The sequence below is a fragment of the Anolis carolinensis genome, chromosome 6, assembly GCF_035594765.1.
Source record: "Anolis carolinensis isolate JA03-04 chromosome 6, rAnoCar3.1.pri, whole genome shotgun sequence".
In the NCBI taxonomy this organism is placed as follows: domain Eukaryota; kingdom Metazoa; phylum Chordata; class Lepidosauria; order Squamata; family Dactyloidae; genus Anolis; species Anolis carolinensis.
Genome location: NC_085846.1, coordinates 98,284,464 through 98,306,996, shown reverse-complemented (window position 1 = coordinate 98,306,996; position 22,533 = coordinate 98,284,464). Strand labels below are relative to the sequence as shown.

The following is a 22,533-nucleotide window of genomic DNA, read 5'->3' as shown; positions in this document are numbered from 1 at the left end:
ATAATTCCATAGCATTAAGCCATGGCAGTTAAAGTGGTGTCAAACTGCATTAATTCTACAGTGTAGAGTTTTAGAGAAAACAGTTTAATCAAATCTGAATAATCAAAAGTCAAACCCACAAATGTGGAGGGATGACTGTATTATTGGTGGTTTGAGTATTGGACTATGATTCTGGAGACCTGGATTAGAATTCCTGCTCAGTCATGGAAATCCACTGGATGACCTTAGGCAAATCACACCCTCTCAACCTCAGAGGAAGGCAAAAGCAGACTTCCTTTGAACAAACCTTGCCAAAAAAACCCCCATGATTTATGAATGTGGTCATAAGCTGCAAATGTCATGAAGGCACATGATTTCAGCTCTCCTCCCAGAAATTTGTGCATAGGTTTGTGTGTGTTTAAACAAAAATTGAATGTTTACTGTGGAATTTCTGTTCATATATATTGTGATGAGCATTGCACTGATTAAAATACATTTGTATGGGGTTTTCAAAGTGTGTATTCTTATCTGTAATGTTTTGCAAATGTATGTATAGTGTTGTGTGCATTCCCCATAATCAGAACACTTCACAAGTTCAGACATTGTACATATTTCTGGGACAAAATATTTCCTGTTCCATTGCCAGTTTGTGGAAGTGCCAAATAGGTATTCTCTCTTTGAGATAAAACTGCAATGTCTTGCTTTGTTTTTTTGACCAGTTCTTTCTCTACTTTATGCTTCTGTGGTTCCTGCACTGAAATGGGTGGGACTAGATGACCCTTGATATCCCTTTCAGCTGTAGGATTCTGTGATTTCTTATTGTGAAATTCTGTTAGACTGAAATTCTGGGTGTATAAAAGCTATTCTTGCTTGCCGATGTTATCAGCCACTGGTGAAACTGAAAGTGATGTTTTGAACTTAAAAGGTATTTAAAAGAAAGCTCCTAACTAAATAGATCTGTAAAAGTGCATGACTGATAACCAAATATTTAAAAAATCTGAAGAGATTTGAAAAGTGCAATGTAAGATGATATTTAGCTATTTCAGCAGCTCAGATTTCTTCAGTCTCTGAGTACTCCAGTTTGTGATGTCTGAACAGGTGTAGCTGCTTTTGCTGAGTTTGGAGTACCAGTTTTAGTTTGAAACTTCCTTCCCAGGGAGTTGTCCATGAAGAGCCAAACCTTGGACTAAACCCAAGTATTTAGCAGCAGTTACTCTAAAATATGTAGTTCACTAATGGGTTCACCGTCAGATTTGTTCAGCACAGTGAACTGGTATGATTCTATGTTAAATCCTTTGGAATGAACACAGTAATGAGTACTTTAGTAAGGGAAATCTCTTTTCTTTCTTTTCTTAAAAGAAAACATGATGGCTTGGAATCAAAGGACTGTGCAGGAAGCTTCTGTTAGGATTTTTGAAGCTCAGCCTCCACTGCCTGACTCAGCTTTTGTGTCACTCAAATGGCTGCTAAAAGGACTCTCCCTTGAGAAACAGCTGCTAAAGCAGGAGAACATGCACTTGGAAAGGGAAATTGTAGAAGCTTGCAGACATCTTTCCACAAGTGCACGAAGATAATTGAGTTCTGAGTGTTTGTATATACTGTACTAGGGGTCTGCAGACAGTTTTGAATTTTTTTAATGCCCTTGCCTGCACAGACAAGGTTCAGGAATTATGGGAGGCATCATGTTGTAGTCCAACAACATTTGGGGGATTATATAGACACTACATTAAAGCTAGCAGCTGCTAGGGAGAAGCTTTCTCAAGTAGTAGTCCCATATTTTTTAAACTTACTTCCTAGGAACGCAGTTGTGGCCTTCTCACTATTGTTTCTTAAAACGAAAGCTCTCAGGTCACATTTGTTCCAGTTTGTATTTTGATGAATTGTGATGTACTTGCAAGAGTGAGAGTTCAGTTGTTTCTAGATTTTGAAAAAAAATTAAAAATACTTCTGTACTTTAAATGTTGAAATTATATTTTAATGTTTTGTGAGCCCCTGTAGTATAGTGGTTTGATGTTGGACTAGGACTCCAGGAGACCATTGTTCGAATGGCTGCTTTCATTGGAAACCCACTGGGTGGCTTTGAACAAGTCACCCATTCACAAACTCTGAAGGACACAATAATAATAATAATAATAATAATAATAATAATAATAATAATAATAATAAAACAACTTTATTTATATACCACCCTATCTCCTCAGAGGACTCAGGGCGGTTTCCAACATGATCAAAACAATACAATACACATAATAAAAACAGAACCATACAAGCATGCCAAACTCCTTCTAAACACATTGGCCAAGTTGACTGAGATAAATGGGGGTTATGGGCTAAATAATAAGGAAGATACGAAGTTAAGAAAGGAAACTGAAGAAACAGCTGTAGAAGAATCTGTTGTCAGGGGCTAGCACCATATTTGCACTCATTGGCTAGAACCTTTGCCATGTTTTCTGGAAAATTTCCAGGGGCCATCACTTTAAGTAGCAGTGCTCTAGAGATCAGTAACAGAACAGTCCATGCCTAATGGATACCAGTATGAACACACAAAGGCCACAAGGATGAAAATGATTGAGAGCAAGGTTGTGTGTTTGTTTTGTGGGGTGGCCACCCCCCATTGGTGTTTGTGAGGTCCTCTGGGTGATGTTTCACCTGGAATTATGTTCAGGTATTTAAAAATACCCAAACATTGGACCAGATACTTTAAAAAATATTGATGGCTGACTTCTGAAGCATAGTATGTAGAGTACTGAGGCTCTAGACATTTATCTGTTTAAAAATAAAATCTGTGCTGGTCTATTTGCTTTTTCTGGTTCATTACACAGGAAGTAGCTAATTTACTGTTCACTGTTCTAATACCAACTGGTTTTATTGTTTCCATTTTTCTTTAAGAAAAATATGCTTTCAAAGATGGGTTTTATCTGATGGGATACTTATACACACAACCACAGTTAAAGTTGCAAATAAAATCTCGTGTTTGTTTATTTCTTCTTTAGCAGTGTAACAATTATTTTAGATAAAAAGATAGAGATTTTAATTACTGCATTTACTTCATAGAATCAGAGTTGGAAAAGGCCTCGTGGGCCATCACGCCCAACCCCCTGCCAAGAAGCAGGAAAAACCACTGCCAAGAAGAAGTCTCTACCACACTCGGGGGCAGAGAGTTCCACTGCTGAACAGCTCTCAGTTAGGAAGTTCTTCCTAATGTTCAGGTGGAATCTCCTTTCCTGTAGTTTGAAGCCATTGTTCCGTGTCCTGGTCTCCAGGGCTTCCCCTCACATATTTTATTTATTTATTTACAGTATTTATATTCCGCCCTTCTCACCCCGAAGGGGACTCAGGGCAGATCACAATGCACATATAATGGCAAACATTTAATGCCATTGGACAAATGACATATGTAGATAACCACATATAGACAGAAATACAGAGGCAATTTAACACTCCAGCTTTTGCCTTCATGAGGATATGCTCGATTCCGGCCACAGGGGAGCTGCTGCTTCATCATCCACTGTGACACCAAGTCCTTTTGATGGAAACTTCCTCCTCTATCCGCATACTGCTGGAGATTTTATGGTGTCGTAAATTAGTTAAATTAGCCTCCCCGCCTAAGCTGTACCTAAATTCCTGCTTGACAGATGCAACTATCTTTCAGCTTCATAGGTCAACAGCAGCTGGACTATTTATGGTCAGGAGCTTTCCCTGACCCAGGCTGGCTTTGAACTCATGACCTCTGGGTCAGTAGTGATTTATTGCAGCTGGCTACTAACCAGCTGCACCACAGCCCGGTCCATATATTTATATATGACCATCATATCTCCTCTCAGCCTTCTCTTCTGTAGGCTAAACATGTCCAGCTCTTTAAACATTCCTCATGGGGCTTGTTTTCCAGACCCTTGATCATTTTAGTCGCCTTCCTCTGGACACATTCCAGCTTGTCGACATCCCCCTTAAATTGCGCTGCCCAGAATTGGACACAGAATTCCAGGTGTGGTCTGACCAAGGCAGAATAAAGGGGTAGCATGACTTCTCTGGATCTAGACACTTTACTCCTATTTATGCAGGCCAAAATCCCATTGACCTTTTTAGCTTCTTCAGTTTACTTCTATTTTGTTGTTAATTGCCACTAGGTTGGTTTTGACTTGTGGCAACTGTATGCATGAAAGACCTCTAAGACGCCACATAATGAACAGCCCTGCTCAGGTCTTGAATCTCAAGGCTATGTCTTCCCTTAAGTGTTACATATTTAATATGGAGTGTTCCTTTTTTCAAAAGGCCTAGCGCTGAACCAGACATCAGTGTCATCTCATATCTCCAAAATACAACTCCTCAGTTTGGTTTGGTGAAATCTATGGGCTTGATTTAGTCTAAGGTAAAGGTTTCCCCTGACGTTAAGTCCAGTCATGTCTGACTCTGGGGGTTGGTGCTCAGGGCCCATTTATTTGCTTCTTTGACAGTCCATAGGATCCATGGAACTCTCTTTCACTAATACATTTCACATTTGTGGATTCTCTTCCTGTCAGATTTCTTCATTATTCAGCTTTCACAATGATACAGACAAAATAAAATATAGTATGGCATAGATGATCCTGCCATTGGAATTCAGTGGGCTATATGTTTACTTGCAATGAGCTAAATTGTTTTTCTGGTACGGATGGGTTGGCAGGAAAATAAGCAGTGCATACTGCAGAACTCCTAGGAGAAGATAACAACACGTGCCTGTATATTTTGCTCTAAGGCACATATTTTCCTATAGACCTTTAAATTGAGGTTGTTTTCAAATAAAGTGCTTAATTCTTTCTTCAAAGGTGCGACTAACAGCCATTCACATTAACAGAAAAATGTATTTAAGGCAGGACAATACCAGATTAGTTGGGCCTTATATCCACTGTAAAGTGTGTTTTAGTTATCTTCACAACTCTGTCCCAGTCAGCAGTCCATTTATTTTGTCTCAGTGGGTGCCCTGCTTTTCAAATTTTAAAAGGAAAAATCACTCCTGATAAAAGAACTACCACACAAACGTGTTATAGTTTAAATCTGAGCAACTTTTTCATAACGTGTACTATTACAGCAACTGGTTCCTTCCTCATTTTAAATACTTTAATAGTTAATTGAAGTCATTTAATCTTACAAGATGGGTAGCTTTAGCCACTGGGCTGATTTTCTGTTCCCATTGCTTTCCTGTAATACCTCCATAGGAGAAGTGCAGCTCCTGAAGCCTTCTGGGTATTTTGATTCTTTGCAAAAAGCTTCAGCAGCCGAGGAAAACATTCAGTTTTTTTTAGAAATGGGAAATGATCTTTTTATACTTTCTATCTTAAATTAGGAATTGGAATCCCCAATGTTTTTCAGATAGTGTTCTACTCATATCTATCATTTGGAGGGCCATTTCAGAGTGAATTGAATATATGAAATAATCTCTACATTGAGCTTGTCCTATGGGGAAAAACCCACTTCATATCTGGAAGCTTGGAGTCCATTCTGTAAATTTAAATTATAGGTGAATAAAAATATTTCTCAAAGAACAGATAATCCATTTTCTTGCAATGGGAAAACACTGAACATCTTGCCCTTTTCTCTTATAGGAGCTCAAACAGCAGGAGTCAAGCAGTTCTTGAGGACTGAATAACCTTTAAGTCAACCTAGATACAAGTACCAATTAGTTATAATTTCCTTAGTCTCCAGCCGATGTTTACATTGTATGCAGTTTTAATGCTTCTCTTTCAAGTTTGTAGAAAAATCTTAGCTTTTGTTTATCTATTGCAAGTTTGTGTGTTCTGGATCATTTTCTGATCCTATAAAACATTGCCTATTGTCAAGTAAGAAATTTTAATTTGCCTTAGATTAGTTTCTCTTATGCTTTTTTTTTACTGAAAATTCTTCATGTGGAAGAGAAGAATTCATAGTAACAATGAGTATTTTTATCCTCCTTGCAAAGTTATGGAAGCAAGATATGCTTACACCTCACCTGATAAGCAAAGATTTCAACCATATCGCCTCTTTTGGTCAGTCAAGTAACATCAAAACAAGAAGATAAATTGATTATTGAACTGTGGATCCTGCATATATTTCACTATACTGATTTTATCTGAACTTGCTGTTTAAGTACTATATATCCGAAAAGTGATTTCTTGATGATAATATGGAGGGCTTGACACTCCTGGGACTAGCACATTTGGATCATTGTTTTAATGTTGTTAGTGTGTGTTCAGCAGGACTGACATCAATATTAGATGAACATGTTTATACTGCCTCCTCTGCTTATTATTCTTAGTCGAGATATCTAGTTAGATCAGAACAGGTGATCTATTGCAAAATGGTAGTTTTAGCATTGTGGTTGCGTATAGGGTGTTTTTTATTATCTCAGTAGAAAAAGGATGAAAAAAGAAATGGTAGGGCGTCTGCTTGGAAAAGGTGGTGAAATGCTAACAGGTGAAAGGGAAAAGACAGAGCTGCTCAAACCTTCTTTGCCTCAGTCTTCTCCCAAAAGGAGATTGGTGTTCAGACTGAGCAGTATGGAGTGTACGATGTAATAGGGGACATACAACCCAAAATAGGTAAAGAAGTAGTACAAGAATACCTGTCTACTTTAAACAAATTCAAGTCTCCAGGGCCAAATGAACTACATCCAAGAGTATTGAAGGAACTAGCAGAAGTCTTTACAGCACAGGCTGGTAATAATCTGTGAGAATTCTTGGAGAACAGATGAAGTCCCAGCAGACTGGAGGAGGGCAAATGTTCCTATCTTCATGGAAGGAATTAAAGAGGACCCAAACAATTACCATCCAGTCAGCTTGACATCAGTACTAGGAAAGATTATGCAGCAAATCATTAAGGAGGTAGTCTGTAAACACTTAGAAAAGAATGCTGTGGTTACTAAAAGTCAACATGGATTTCTCAAAAACAAGTCATTCCAGACTAATCTTACCACTTTTTTGACAGGGTTACAAGCTTAGTAGATGCAGGGAATGCTGTGGATATAGCATATCTTGATTTCAATAAGGCCTTTGACAAAGGCCCCAATGATCTTCTTGCAAACAAATTAGTAAAATGTGAACTAGATAATACTTCTGTTAGATTGATTTGTAATTGGTTAAGTGACCAAACCGATACGGTGATCACCAATAGTTCATCTTCATCCTGGAAAGAAGTGACTAGTGGGATGCCGCAGGGTTCTGTCCCGGGCCCAGTGCTGTTTAACATAATAATAATAATGATAACAACAACAACTTTATTTTTGTACCCTGCCTCCATCTCCCCACAGGGACTCCGGTGGCTAACATGGGGCCAAGCCCAAGTTTCCACAATAAACAAGATAAAATACATTCACAATAAAACAAACATCATTGACATTTAAAATTACACAGATTAAACCACCATTTTAACAATAATGTAATGGTAAATAAAACTGCCAAACAATATAGCTATTAAAATAGTAAAAGACTGGGCAGGAGTGCATAATTAAAGTCTGATGAGGTAGATAAAAGTACTGTAGTATGATAGGAGAATTTGGGGTGGGATAAACAAGGAGAGTAATTACCAAATAAGGGCAAGAAAAACAATACATCAGGCCAGGTAATAATCAATACTGAGGAGGTTATTCTTGTGATCAGTTATTGAAGACACATTGGAAGAGCCAGGTTTTTTTTAAAGACATCTTTCTTAATGACTTAGATGAAGGTTTAGAGGGTATGCTTATCAAGTTTGCAGATGACACCAAATTGGGAGGGATAGTTTCTGATCCAGAAGACAGGATCAGAATTCAAAATGACATGAACAGGTTAGAGAGCTGGGCCAAAACTAACAAAATGAATTTCAACAAAGAGAAATCTGGGATGCTTATGCAGAAAAAATGAAATGCACAGATACAGGATGGGTGATGCCAGGCTTGACAATTGTACATCTGAAAAAGATCTTGACGTTTTAGTGGACAACAAGTTGAACATTAGGCAACAGTGTGATGCACCGGCTAAAAAGCCAATGGGATTGAGGAGCGTCTTAAAGAGCTGGGTATGTTTAGCCAGCAGAAGAGAAGAGGGAGAGGGGAGACATCATGATCCCATGTTTAAATTGTTTGAAAGATTGTCATAAGGAAGAGGGAGGAGCAGGCTTATTTTCTGCTGCCCTGGAATCTAGGGCTAGGACTCGGAGCAATGAGTTCAAATTACAGGAAAGAAGATTCTACCTGAACATTAGGAAGAACTTCCTGATTGTGAGAGATGTTCAACAGTGGAACTCGCTACCTCAGAGTGTGATGGAAGCTCCTTCCTTGAAGGCTTTTAAACAGAGTCTGGATGGCCATCTGTCGGGGGTTCTTTAATTGTGATTTCATAATTTATAACTTAAAAACTTCAAAAAGTAAACCTTGTTTTTGCTATTTTATGTAAGGGACATCATTTTACTAGCCATTGATTATAATTGGACTTGACCATTCACCAATTTGGTATCGACATACCTGTGTGTGTTCTGGAACCAAACCACAATGGTTCCAAGGGCCCATTGTATTTGAAACTGTTGTGTAGAACTTGCTAGACTCTTATATAGGCCTGGAGGGACTTGATATAATATATTGTCATACCTGAGCTCAATTGTATTAGTCAGCTTTGCAGACTTGAGTACCTTACAGATTGCCCATCTTACCTATCTCTTGTGCAAAGCCAGCATACACGGGATCAGCTGCCTTGCTATTGAATGCTCAACATGTGTTCTGTCTGTGAGAAAGATATGGCAAGTCTCTCTGGGTTTTTCCTATCTCTCTTAAAGCACTAAGGCTGGTTCGCTGTCAGTTCAAGGTAAGCATGTCTTCTATTCTTCCCAAATCCTTCCTGGATTTTTCTAAATTACGTCCTACAAGTCAGGGTCAGTAGCCTAGCTGTAATCTTCTCACCTAGTATGCCCTTTCCCCTGTGTCCATTCTAATACTTCGTTCTGCTGCTGCTTCATCTGATGCATGCTGTGCTTTGTTCTCAGAAAAACAAATTTTATTGGCAGCTGCTGATTTTATATCTTTATAAAGATGACTGCCAGCTTAGAAAAACCATGCATTATGTATCTGTCAACTGGTTGCAGAAATAAACACCCTCCCAGCTTTTGCTAACCATAATGTTCTTGTGCTTCATTTATTTATTTATTTAACCCCCTCCCCTCAATTCTTCAGCTGAAAAGGCTCCCAGAGCGGCTTATATAATCAATAAAAACAAGATAGTCCCTTGCATTTAACCAATGCTTAACACCCATTGGAGAGATTCATAGCATCAGCAGCTGTGCATTCCTCCAATTAAATGTGTGAAAAAACTACTGCTTTGGGGTTTTAATGGAAAGCAATAGTACGACTATGAGTGGTTGCTTGGCAACTGCCTGCATGATTCCTCTAATTCTGCCCTTGTACGATTATGCCTCAAATGTCCTGTGGGTATGAAGCAGTCTCAAGTTAGAGCCTTAGTGGTAACCTATGAGAGATCTTTGCCTGGCTTGACTGTCTTTTTTGGGACCATCTTTGGTCTTGAGGTTACCATTTAGTGTTTATTAGCATGGCAAGAAGGTAGTCCTTTTGAAGGTTGATCTGAAGGGCAGTAATGGGGCATATTTTTTTAATCTCACAATATTTTCCATGGAAGACTTTCAGTTTCTACTGATTGATTTATTACAAGTTGAATTTGTAATTCTCAAATCCAAAAACCTTCACACTTTCCCACATCAATGGCTGAGATAGCTACTCTTTTGCATTCTGATTATTCAGTGTACATAGACTTTATTTCATGCACAACATAATTATAAATCTTGTATATATATTCAGTCATACGTTTATGAAGCATACATTAATTTGGTGTTTAGAATTTGGTGCCATTTCCAAGGTATCTCATTATGTAACTCTATTAAAGCAAAAGTACTCCAAAATAAAATCTGAAATCCAAAATGCTTCTGGGCTTAAGCATTTTGAATAAGGGATACTCAACCTGTGTATCATTTGTTGATATTCTGCGATAGCATTAAGTAAAGGTCTGATTGGGGATAAATAGATAGATGAAGTACATGGCAGTCACATTGGTCCCACTCCCTGTTAATGCAAATAATTCATTTATCTTTTCTGCAATCTCTTTATCTATGCTTAACTTCCTTGTTGTCCAGCAGTCCCTAACTGGTTTCCTAGTTTTGATATTAAGCAAGACCAATTTGTTCCAATTCAACTGGAACCTGTCACTCACTTACAAGCACAACTTTTCTGAATGCTAGGCTTGTTTTCTGATATAAGTTCCTCCTTCCAACACTATTGTCTCATCCATTCACCGAGAAGTATCAACTCATCATACCTAACTAGCCCTGTTTTCATAGCATGTTGTACTTCAAACTAAGCAATTTCTCCTACTCAGCATCTTGCATACAGGCATGGAAAAATGCACTCAAACTCATCATGCTGTTTTTTAAAAGGGTGATACTAGTAATAGGAAATAAAGTAGAAATATATACTAAATGCCAGTAAAAATAGATAAAGTAGCTGGGAATCCAAACAAAGAGACACTGAATCTTTTTTCAAATACAGTATAGTCTCACTTATCTAACATAAACGGGCTGGCAGAACGTTGGATAAGCAAATATGTTGGATAATAAGGAGGGATTAAGAAAAAGCCTATTAAACATCAAATTACATTATGATTTTACAAATTAAGCACCAAAACATCATGTTTTACAACACATTTGTCAGAAAAAGCAGTTCAATACACAGTAATGTTATGTAGTAATTATTGTATTTACGAATTTAGCACCAAAACATCACACTGTATTGAAAAGATTGACTACTAAAACGTTGACTTCTAAAAGGCAGATTGCGTTGGATAATCCAGAATGTTGGATAAGTGAGACTCTACTGTATGTATATTTTGAGGAAGCATGCTACTTTAGGAACATCATCCAATTTTGTGGTGTATGATTTGTTCAGTATGATTTGGATTAACGTGAAGCAAGCTAGGATAATTAATTGGTGTTGTTACTTTCTTGTCCTTTATCTAAAAGTATTATGGTAAAAATATTATTGGATAATATTTTGCTGTGTGTCATTTTTATGGAACAGAGCTTAAAGGTAGGCAAATAGTATTTTTTAAAACTACTGATCAGTCTGCTCTGACATTTTAAAAAGATGGATGTCATGTGTCTCTTAAAAATTCAGTTTTGGCTGCTTACCACTTGATGGCAGTGAAGGAGCTAATGTTGCCAGGAAAGGTTCAGGGCAAGATGCTGTTATGAATAACAAAATGGGAGGTACAAAGGAAGTTTCTGACACTTCAATATTATTCCCAATTCGAGATGATATTCCTTGTGACACTAGTGGAGCAAAAGCCTCTAGATGGAGCTTCAGCACTTCCGAAGGGAAATAGACTACTTTACCTTCTTAAGAGGAATGCTACCTAGTCTAGTTTTAAAAGTTCAACTGAGCTCTGTTTTCCTCTTCATCATTATAAACAAGATGCCAACTATAACCAACAATTTTTTTTTAGTTTAGACTATTAAATCATTTAGTAATTACTTAGTCTGACTCTTAAGTTAGAGAACAAAAAATAAATCTGTCTGTGGTATAATAAAACTTACTTAAAACAGCTATTAAAAGTAAGTAAACTTGACTATAAAATGTTAGAGTTCTTCTTTATTTTTCTCTTTCCAAAGCTGATAACCCAAATGAATAGATGTGAACAGTTTGAACCTCAATTAATTTCTAGGGTAGAGACTTTCAGCAGATTTAGAGACAATGCTTCCATGTCTCTTCTGTGCTGACATGGTGCAAAGATGTTCCACTAGCAGGACTGACCTCCAGTGTAAAACTCTGTCTTGTGCTTGCAGGATTTGGCCTGCACCTAGCTACATTTTAGTACCATGCCCTGCATAGAACGTTAGTAGTTTGTGTAGTATACCAGCTGAAGAGTTTAGACTCCATCTCACAGCATCTGTTGTAGTAGACATTTCATATTAAGAAAATATGGGTTGTGTGCAAGGAGAAAGGCAGGATGCAAATTAAATAAATACATGTTAAATAATGTCATAATAGTTGTCAGGCTGCTATTGATAACACAAGTATACAGCTTTCTTGGTCAGTGAATTGATGGAGACTTCCTGATAACCATTACAGTCTGGGTTTTCATCTGCAGGTGGGCATCCAAGAACAGCGCTAGGATCAAGAATAAGTGTTAGGAGAAGAAAGTAAAACCTCTTTCTATGATCAAATATCAATTTCTCCTGGCAGGTCATGGCTTACCAGTCATTATTTACTTTATTGGGACAGTATTTCACTTTCGATTGCTCACCCATGCATTTTACATCATAGCCTGGTGCTAGATGACTATTAAGATAACAGAAAGAGGGTCAGTGAAAAAGATGCATTGATGTGTACTAATATCATTGAACTTTTTACTTTTGTATGATATTTAAGTGTCTATTGCAGGCATGGGCAAACTTTGGCCTTCCAGATGTTTTGGACTTCGACCCTCACTATTCCTAACAGCTGGTAAGCTGGCAGGGATTTCTGGGAGTTGAAGTCCAAAACACCTGGAGGGTCGAAGTTTGCTCATTACATGAATAGCTCTAGTCAGTTTTGCTGTTTGAATGTCTACAAGTATTATATTGTTGGCAACTAGAAATATTTGCCTTAGAATTCTGGAATTTCATTGTTTCCAAGGCCTGGAACATAACTGTAGAGACAATGAAGAATGAGAAAGTATGCTGCTGGAAGGCAAAGATCAAACTATGACAACTACATGATTTCTGTAGACCCAAGAACAATGCATATTTCTAAAGCAATGAAAAATCCTGCTTTGTTCAAATCAGCTTAAAGCTTCAATTTTGCAAATAAAGTTCATATTGCATTATAAATTCCATATACCTTTTATTATTTTATTTTCTACACTTCTCCTTCACTATTCTTTTTTTTTTAAAATGCCACTGCTGTTTCTGGAAATGTTGCATTCTTTTAGAAGATGAGCAGGTAACCAGTTGTAATTTATAGTGGGCTTTGCCTGTTTCATGAGATGCCTTACAGGCTATTTCAGCAAATGTGTGACAGCTTCATACGACGAAGAAGAAGAAGAAGAAGAAGACCACAATATCACTTGTTCAGTGGATCCTATATAAAGTGTCACTTTAAATCAAAACTGTTTAGAGATTTATAGCCATGAAATAGTTGAAACTGAATTTAATGGATGGAAACTAAAAAGCAGATGCTAGGCCTTAAAAATACGTACTTCATTTAAAAAATCCAGGAGCACACACAATTTGAATATAAAGAAAATATTCAAAGTGGTGTGCAAACTGGAAACAAAGATTAAAAAGAGTACATTAACAAAACTGTTTCAATGATGCAAAAACAAGTGGAGCAGCAAAAGATCAAGCAGCAATTACCAGAGCCTGACTTTAACAGCCTTGCCAATAATTTGCTGAAAAGCTTTCCTGGAAAAAAAAAATAGATTTTCCTATCTGTCAGTGTCTTTAGGAAACTGCACTTACGCCTGACAAGGAATAAGTGGCTGTTCCTGTAGGAGTTGACTATATATTTTTCCCCTTTTGGTATGGTTGTATGGGTGTTGGATATAACCTAATGGCAAAAGGCCTTTGTGGGCATGATTATAGCCATAAAATATGGAGAAAAACTTGTGGAAAAATACTCAAAAGTTATTGGTGCAGTGTAGTACCGTATATACTCGAAGATAAGCCAAGTTTTTAAAATCTCTTTTTGGGGGCTGAAAAGCCTTCCTCCGGCTTATAATCGGGTCAAGGTCAAGCCAGGCAGCGGAGCCTGGAGACTACAGTATGTTTTCTTTTCCAAAACCTCCCTTCTCCACCTCTCCTCCCAGGCTGGAGTTATCATATTTTTTAAGAGGGAGAGAGACAAGGGAATGTTTTCAAAAGCGAAAGGAAAGTGAGTGAGAGCCTCTTGCAAGCCAGGAAGAAGAAAAATATATAATTATAGAGCTATATCTAGCTCTGCATTGATTATATAGGCATTGAATGTTTGCCTGTTACTATGTTGGAAGCCGGCCTGAGTCCCCATGGGAAGATAGATAGAGCAGGATACAAACGAAGTTGTTATTGTTATTGATGATGATGATGATAATGATGATGATTATTATAAAGTTATTGTTGATACCATATTGTTTTTGTTGACCCTACTTATGCACTTACAGAGTTAGCTTACTGTTTTTCTTTGAAATATGGTAATATTCAAAAAACATTTACCCCACTTATGTCTCAGTTAATGTAATTTTATTGGTATCTATTTTTATTTTGAAATTTACCAGTAGCTGCTGCATTTCCCACCCTCGACTTATACTCGAGTCAATAAGTTTTCCCAGTTTTTTGTGGTAAAATTAGGTGCATCGGCTTATATTCGGGTCGGCTTATACTCAAGTATATACAGTAGTTAATCAGTGGGCCTGCAATGGTTGAAAGCAGCATAGAGCAATCAGAAATGTTGGGAACTTTTTTGCAATGATGCCCTGTTTGGAACTGTCTCATTCTTTGTGTAGGGGACTCTGTAAAAAAAAAGAACACAGATACAAATCAAGCATTTGTCTTGTAGTCACTTTTTATCTAGAAAATGAATTTATTTATAAATACATAAGAAGCCAACTGCAGGTAATAATGTTTGACTTGTAGGAGCATCTCATCAACACTGTATAGATCAGAGATTCCCAAAGTGGATGCTACTGCCCCCCAGTGGGCGCTGGAGCGATCCAGGAGGGCGGTGATGGCACCTATTAGGACAAGGGGAGGAGCTAGAGAAGTGGGCGTGACTTCTTTCCAAGAGGCCGACAGGGCTGAGAATCTATACCTCTCCTGAGGCGTTTGTTGGGACACAGAGGGCGGAGTTAGGGAAGGGGGCGGGGCCTCCTTCCAAGAGCCCAAGACAGGGCTGAGCCTCTACACCTCTCCTGAGAGGCCTTTTAGGACTAAAGGGCGGGGTTAGGGGTGGGGGCAGGGCCTCTTCCCAAGAGCGCAAGACTGGGCTGAGCCTCTGTATACCTCCGCTAAGGTGCTTGTTAGAACACGGGGGCGGAGTATAGAGGTTCAGACCCCCCCCCCCAGCCCTGCCTCCTGTGTCCTGGCAGGCACCGCAGGAAAGGGATAGAAGCTCAATCCTGCCTCAGAGCTTGTAACTCTGCCCATCCCAGTCCTGGCCGCCCATTTGTGGCACTGCCCACCTCCCCTCGCAACCCTGCATCTTGGACTAGGGGAGAGGCTCAGCCCCGCCCTCTTGAGCAGGAGCCACGCCCACCCCTCTAAGCCACGCCTCCTTTCCAGGGGGCACCGAGTCATATTTTTTCTGGAAAGGGGGCGGCAGGCCAAATAAGTTTGGGAACCACTAGTATAGATGAATTCAACTCAGAAATGTGACTTCTGTTGTCATGAGTTTTTCTCCATCAGTTTTTAAAAAACAGAACATAATATCTGAAATAAGTCTTTGCCATGATTGGGTGTCTACATGGAGGCTGGTGTTGTTTCATAGAGTGACAAAGTTACAAATCAAGAAGTCTCTTGTTTGCCATAAACTAAAGTAGCTTTGGATAAGTGCTAGTGATATGAAAAACTATCACTTTTAACTTTATCAGTTTTCTCTAAATCCCACCATCAGAAGACTTAGTTTTTTTCCATTCCTATCTAGAAATGTGTTGTTATAGGCTGACTATTACAGGGCTTTCTTGGCATTTTTTTCAGAAAAAGGGTTGCCTTTGCTTTTCTCTGAAGTTTTTTTTCGTGTTGGGAGCAACTTGAGAAATTGCAAGTCATTTCTGGTGTGAGAGAATTGTCAATCTGCAAGGACGTTGCCCAGGGGACGCTCAGATGTTTTGATGTTTTACCATCCTTGTGGGAGGCTTCTCTCATGTCCCCACATGGAAAGCTAGAGCTGACAGAGGGAGCTCACTCACTGCCCCTGGATTCGAACCACTGACCTTTTGGTCAGCGGTCCTGCCGGCACAAGAGTTTAATCCATTGCACCACCGGGGGCTCTGAAGTTGAGAGAGAGAGACTTTCCAAAGCCATCCAGTAGTTTCCATGCCTGAACAAGGATTTAAACCCTGCTGAGAGTCTTAGTCCAGTGCTGAAACGATTAAAACATGGTGGCTCTCCTATATGCAACTACTGTATGATTTTTATAATGGCCATGCTTTCCTTTATTCACCAACATTTGTTTCAGGTTGTATACCTTTTGAGCTGTACACATGGTTTTATGTGCATTTTCTTCCTATGTTATGGTTAAAAGCTGTATATGCACCTAGTTCACTATGATTAGGTGAGTTAATGACATGAAATGGTAGCTTAAACAATGCCTGTGGTAAATAGAAACCTATTTTGGAGCAAATGCTTGTTTATGTAGTAGCGTGGCCTTTAATCATGATGAATGGTTAGCTATTGGAAGGAATATAGGCTACGAGGAGTAGGGAGGAGATGGTAGAGAATCAATGTAAGCATGCTGATTAGAAACAGGGCCTTCTCTGTAGTGGCCCCCCGGTTATGGAATTCGCTGCCTAGGGAGATCAGGCAAGCCCCCACCTTGATGGCATTTCGGAAGAGTCTGAAAACTTGGCTTTTCACTCAGGCCTTTGGTTAAGATCATCTTTTTTTCCATCACAATTATTATGCTCCTCGACCTTTTGCACTGGTCACTCTTCCCGATTCCTGATTGATTGATATTACTCAGGACTCCTCCCTACCGTACCTAATGTGACCTTAAATGATTCTAATGCACTTTATCTATTTATGAATTTGTTACCCATAATGTGCACCGTACACTTTGCTTATCCACTATTGCAACCTCATTGTTTTTAACCTGATGTTTTAATTCTGCGTTGTGTTTTTTAACTTATTGTGTATATTTTTTATTGGTTTTTGTTTTTGTCCTGATGTTTTATATTTTATCATTGTTTGTATTTTGATTTTGCTGTAAGCCGCCCCGAGTCCCCTTCGGGGGAGATGGAGGCGGGATACAAATAAACTTATTATTATTATTATTATTATTATTATTATTATTATTATTATTATTATTATTAAACCTGAAAATAACAAATAAAGCAGATGCTCTTTAAAATTCTGTTGCCATGTAGGTTGAAATGTATATTCATCAGTTTTGCAATAGGTTCCTTTAAAAATACAAAGGTAGAATTATCAGCCAAGCTGTCTGATTAATGAGTTCTGGGCTACACTAGTTGAGATTGCAAATGGAATTATGTAGTTTAATAATCTTATACAGTGAGCTTTTGGTATCCAATGTGGTTTGGTTCCCCATGGATACCAAAATGCTCAAATCCCACTATATACAATGTCATAGAAAAATGGTGCCCTTCTATAAAAGGACAAAATCAAGGTTTGCTTTTTGAAATTCTTTGAATATTTTCAAGCGGTGGACGGTTTAATCGGTGGATATAGAATCCATGCATGTCTAGAGATAGACAAGTAAGGAGACATATAGTGTAGCTTTCACCTTGGCATCTGGTTTTTCTGTTCAGTAGGTGTAGGTCTTTCTGTGTTGGAGAGTATTTAATCACATGAGTTCTCTTACTATGTTTTCCTGATTTACTCTCAGCAAAAAATATATCTTAGACATAACATCACATCATATCAGAACTGATTGGAATGCTGTCATTCTCTTTGCTTTGCAGCCAGTATCAAAGTAGTCTTCTAGATTATTGAACTTCTAATGCCCAAAGGCCCCAGTTTCTTGGCGGAAAGAAAAAAAGAATGGAAACTCAAGTACAGGAGTATCAAAAATAAGAATAGTAATTTTGGAATATTTTGCCTGCAACCCCCAATATGGATGTGTTGAAGAAAACACTTTTGGAAGAGATGTTCTGGTAGTCTGTCTTCTTTGTCAGTGAGTGGAAATAAAATCTCTGGAGCCTAGATCTGTATTTTGTTAAGGGTAAGAATGTATTGAATAGTTGTTGTTTTTTTTGGAATTGCGAGTCTGAAAATTTAAGAATGGCAGGAATGTGTTCAAAGCCTAAGACTTTATAAACACATTTACTAGACAGTGCAAAGGTAGATGCTACCAATAATAACAATAAAAAATATGAACAATGTTGTGTATGAAATTATTAAAATTCTTGGCTTGAGTCCCAATTTTGAGGGAAATATGAAGCATAGAATCATAGAGTTGGAAGAGACCACATCGGCCATCTAGTCCAATCCCCTGCCATGCAGGAAAACGACAATCAAAGTACTCTTGACAGATGGCTATCCAGCCTTTGTTTAAAAGCCTCCATCCACACTCCGAGGCAGTGAGTTCCACTGTTGAACAGCTTTTACAGTCAGGAAATTCTCCCTAATGTTCAACTGGAATCTCCTTTCCTGTAATTTGAACCCAATGTTCTGAGTCCTTGTCTCCAGGGCAGCAGAAAACAAGCTTGCTCCCCTTTCCTTATGACATCCTTTCACGTATTTATACATGGCTATCATGTCTCCTCTCAACCTTCTCTTCTACAGACCCATACACTCCTCACAGGGCATGGCATGGCATAAGTCAACAACCATAGCAATATTCAGATTGGCATAGGGGATTATTTTAACATGGCATGGTACTAAACATTATTTCTCCTGGATTCACCCTCTTTCTCTCCTCTTGCCTTACCCTCTTGGGTTTAATCACAATTAAGTGACAGATGCTAAACACATTTTGTCCTAGTCTAATTGACTGCAAAGTCATGGTCAATATTGCATTGGCTAACTCAATGCCTCACAGCCATGTCCAAACATAATGAAATTGTATTAGCGAGGCATCTTGCTGAAGCAGTAGGTGGACGTACAGATTCCTAGCTCTTAAATGACATAATTTACATATCTAACATATTTGTTGTCTGTAGAAATGAAGTCGCTTTTCACTCCATAGTTGAATTCATGATGCCAAGTTTGAAGTGAACTATTTTCATACTTTTTCCTCTTCTCCTGGCTCTGAATTATATTGGAATAAGAGAGGTTGTAGTCTTGCATTAACAGCTTTATTATAATTCTTGAAAGAGATATAAAAATAATTGTCCTAAATGTAAACCTCTAATCTACCACATGATCTGCAAAATAGCCTGTAGCAAACTTTTGTGGCTATTGTAACACTCCAGATAAAATCCTAGGGGAATATTCCATTGACCTGTATGTAGTCAGATGAAATTCACTCAGAACAAAGATGCGTTATGTTTAATAAGGCATACTTCTTAATATTATTTAATATTGTACATTCAGGGCAGACACAGGAATTTAGCCAATAGAAACTTAGATTTAAGGAAAGTGGCCTTTGGAATTTTGTGTAATCCTTTTCTCTTTTCTGTTCAAACAACTTGGTAGTCTCTCCTTTCCATCAGCCAAAATATTGAAATATCTGTTTCAAATACAGGCAGCGCCCAAGTTACAAACAAGATAGATTTGTTCTTAAGTTAAATTTGTAAGTCGGAACAGGTATATTTTTTCAGTGTAACTCTAGCCACACACACACACACACACACACACACACACACACACACACACACACACACACAAGGTTTGGATAGCATAGAGAAGGGTTAACAGCCTTGCAGTGTTTATTTTGCTGTCTGTGCCCCTGTTCAGAAGATTTCACCACATTTTCTGTCTTTGTGGTAATTGGACTTTGAAAAAATTGCCTTATTGTGGAAACAAGGATTGGAGATAAAACTTCAGTTGAGACATCTTTCCCCCATAATAGCTATTTCAGGAGTGAATTACCCTTCCTAGAGGTAATTTCTTCCACTTCCTGTTGTCTCACTCCTGTTCTTAGCTATGAGTTTGTGAGTCTGGTGTTTGGAACTCCGGGGGCTGCCTGTACTATACATTTCCTACAAAGATGCAAGCACTTCTAGTGAGGGAAAGGCATGGAATCTACATGTCATTTTGATGTTTCTGTTTCTCAGATGATGTCTAATTATTATTGGTTACTTATATCTTATTTTTGACTGCATTTTCCAAGTGCATATATGGCATAGACATGCAGACATTCCCTCATACACCCCCCCCCTTATTATTCCTTTCTAGCCTGAAGTGTTTTAGTCTGAGTTCTATAAATCTGTAATGAAAACAGTCCTTTGTACGGAATGGTTTGACAGACTAATTACAATGCTGCTTTAATTGTCTTTCTTTTGCCTTCTTAAAGTTTTCGGTCTTCTTTCAGATTTGACCCACAGCAGTGGGTTTGCACATGACTTGTTCTAGAGAGAATTATCCTTTTAGATATTTTGTTATACCTACATGTATATTTTTAATTTGAAATGAAATACTAGTTGCTAACCAAATCCTCATGCCTAATTTTCTTGACAAGACTTTCACTTTATCTAACAGTGTTTAGGGTCATAGACTGCCTTGGGTACATCTTGCCATGGTTATGTTTTGGTGTTTAGGATGCGTTGCCTCTGACATGTTCATAATTAAACTCATGTTTTTACAAATAAGACATGTAATGGTACTCGGTATATTTTTCCAGTGGATAACAGATGCAATGTTTTTCTTTAGTAGAAGTGGTAGGGATTAAATGTAACATCCTCCATGCTGTCTGCTCTTAGAAATAGGATTTATACATTTAAAAATGAAATTAATAAGCAGGCTCAGACTTGATGAACAGAAAAACGATACCAAATAGAGGAGCCCTGCAATTGTTTATACTCCTCATGAAATGCAAGCTGGTTGCTTTGGAAGCCCTGTTTCACAGCCATTTAGAAAGTATAGTTTGTTTAGAAATATTTTTCAAGGAATTAATAGGGATGTAATTTTAGTATCGGAGGGCAGCATTTACCAATGCACAAAACTTGCAAAAATAAATGCCAATTTCTGAGTAAAAGAGGATATTCTCGAGGATATGCAGACATATTAATTTTAATTTGTCTGTTTGATCTCTTAATTGCTGCTGAAGATTTATTGGCTAATTTTAAGGAAACAAGTGTTTGAAAGTTTCTGGCAAATACTATCTTCTTGTAATGAGCACATGGCATTGAAAGAAGTTAAGAGGAGAACAAAATTAGATTGACTGATTGTTCAGTCATGTGGGCCAGGCTGGCTGCATATTCAGGCTGTTAAGAATGATTGCTTAAATTGCATCGCCTCAGGTCCCTGCACTTGGTTGGCTGTCTTCTCAGATCTTAACAAGGTTCTGGGAATTCATTTCTGACAAAGTTTGCTTTGTGTTTTGCAGGATGCTTCATCAGCAGATATTAGGAAAGCGTATCGGAAGCTTTCACTAATATTACACCCAGACAAGAATAAGGATGAAAATGCAGAAACCCAGTTTAGACAGGTAAGTGACTATATTGTATACTCTACCCTGTAGTATCATGTGACCATTGAAATCTTTCAATAAATTTAAATTTACTGGAGTAGTATTTAGAAATGATTTGGAAGCATTTGTTGCCTTATTTTTTGCAAGTCAAAGGGGGAAGAGTAAAAGTCTTATATGAAATGAGGAGCTCTGCTTAAAAAAAATATTTCCTGCTTCTTGGCAGGGGGTTGGACTGGATGGCCCATGAGGTCTCTTCCAACTCTACTATTCTATGATTCTATGATTCTAGCTGAAAAAAATCTTAGATGTGATTGTTTTACTTTGGGATTTAGACAACATGGATTTCTTCCTTTTTAATGGAACAATGCCACACGCATCATGGTTTTCTTGAAAGTGGAAATAGACAGCAAATATTAAGAAGACAAAGACATTGCATAATATTTATATAATTATATATACTATGGTATTGTTTTGTCAGTGTAACAGACTTAGTTGAATAGATGGAATAACTTAATATTTCTGAAGTAGTAAAGTGTGTTTAAAATAAATCATTTTATATTTAATATAAAATTAAAGCAGTTTTACAAAATGGAGGGATAGACAAGATATTATAGTCGGTTGAGAGGTTTAATCTTGCACAAAATGCTTTGAACTTTTCTTAGTTCTCACTTTGAAATAAAAGACTAGTATGTTATTTTTTGGGCATATCAGTGGTTCATGAGTTTTTCCTGTTTTATGTTGGGTTTTTTAAAATAAAAGTACACTTTTATTCTAGTTGGTGGCCATATATGAGGTTTTAAAGGATGAAGAGAGAAGGCATAGGTGAGTTTACCTTGTATGTCTTTGAAAGCAGACTTTGCAATTTATGATGCCATTAACAAAAACAATTTCTGTAAATGCATCATCTGAGTATTCTGTACTTTAGAAATTGTTCTTGAACCATTCTATGTATATGAATGATACTCTTAGAATTTATCCTTTTTTAATAACATCAATTGTAAAACAAATTTGTGCTTTTGATCTCTGATGCATTTTTAGTTCAGGAGTTATGTATTCCTAATAGTTAATGTGATTGTCAAATGATTGTCCATAGGTTAAGAACTAATGCACAACTGTTGAGGTTGGGGCATACTAATTGCAATATTTCTTACTCTTTTATTCTTTCTGTCTGAAGTGCCAGCTTTATCTAGGACTTTACTAAGACTTGTAAACATGTGGTTGCTATTTTGTAGAATGGCTGAAATTACAATGTGTATACACTAATGTAAAAATCTAGTCTTTGAAAAGTCTGATACATGTCGTATATT

At 37.8% G+C, this 22,533-nt stretch overlaps 1 protein-coding gene across 4 annotated transcripts in view; it reads left to right on the top strand.

Moving 5' to 3' along the window:
* The window catches only part of dnajc1 (DnaJ heat shock protein family (Hsp40) member C1), a 198,570-nt gene that overhangs the window by 114,833 nt on the left and 61,204 nt on the right, over window positions 1–22,533 (top strand). For 3 of the 4 annotated variants that reach the window (XM_062984451.1, XM_062984450.1, XM_003222069.4), the window contains exons 2-3: window positions 21,143–21,244; window positions 22,002–22,048. In XM_062984451.1, coding sequence (XP_062840521.1) covers window positions 21,143–21,244; window positions 22,002–22,048 — 149 coding nt within the window. Of the gene's footprint in view, window positions 1–8,746; window positions 8,769–21,142; window positions 21,245–22,001; window positions 22,049–22,533 lie in introns of those variants that run through there. The other variant, XM_062984453.1, reaches the window with a different exon arrangement.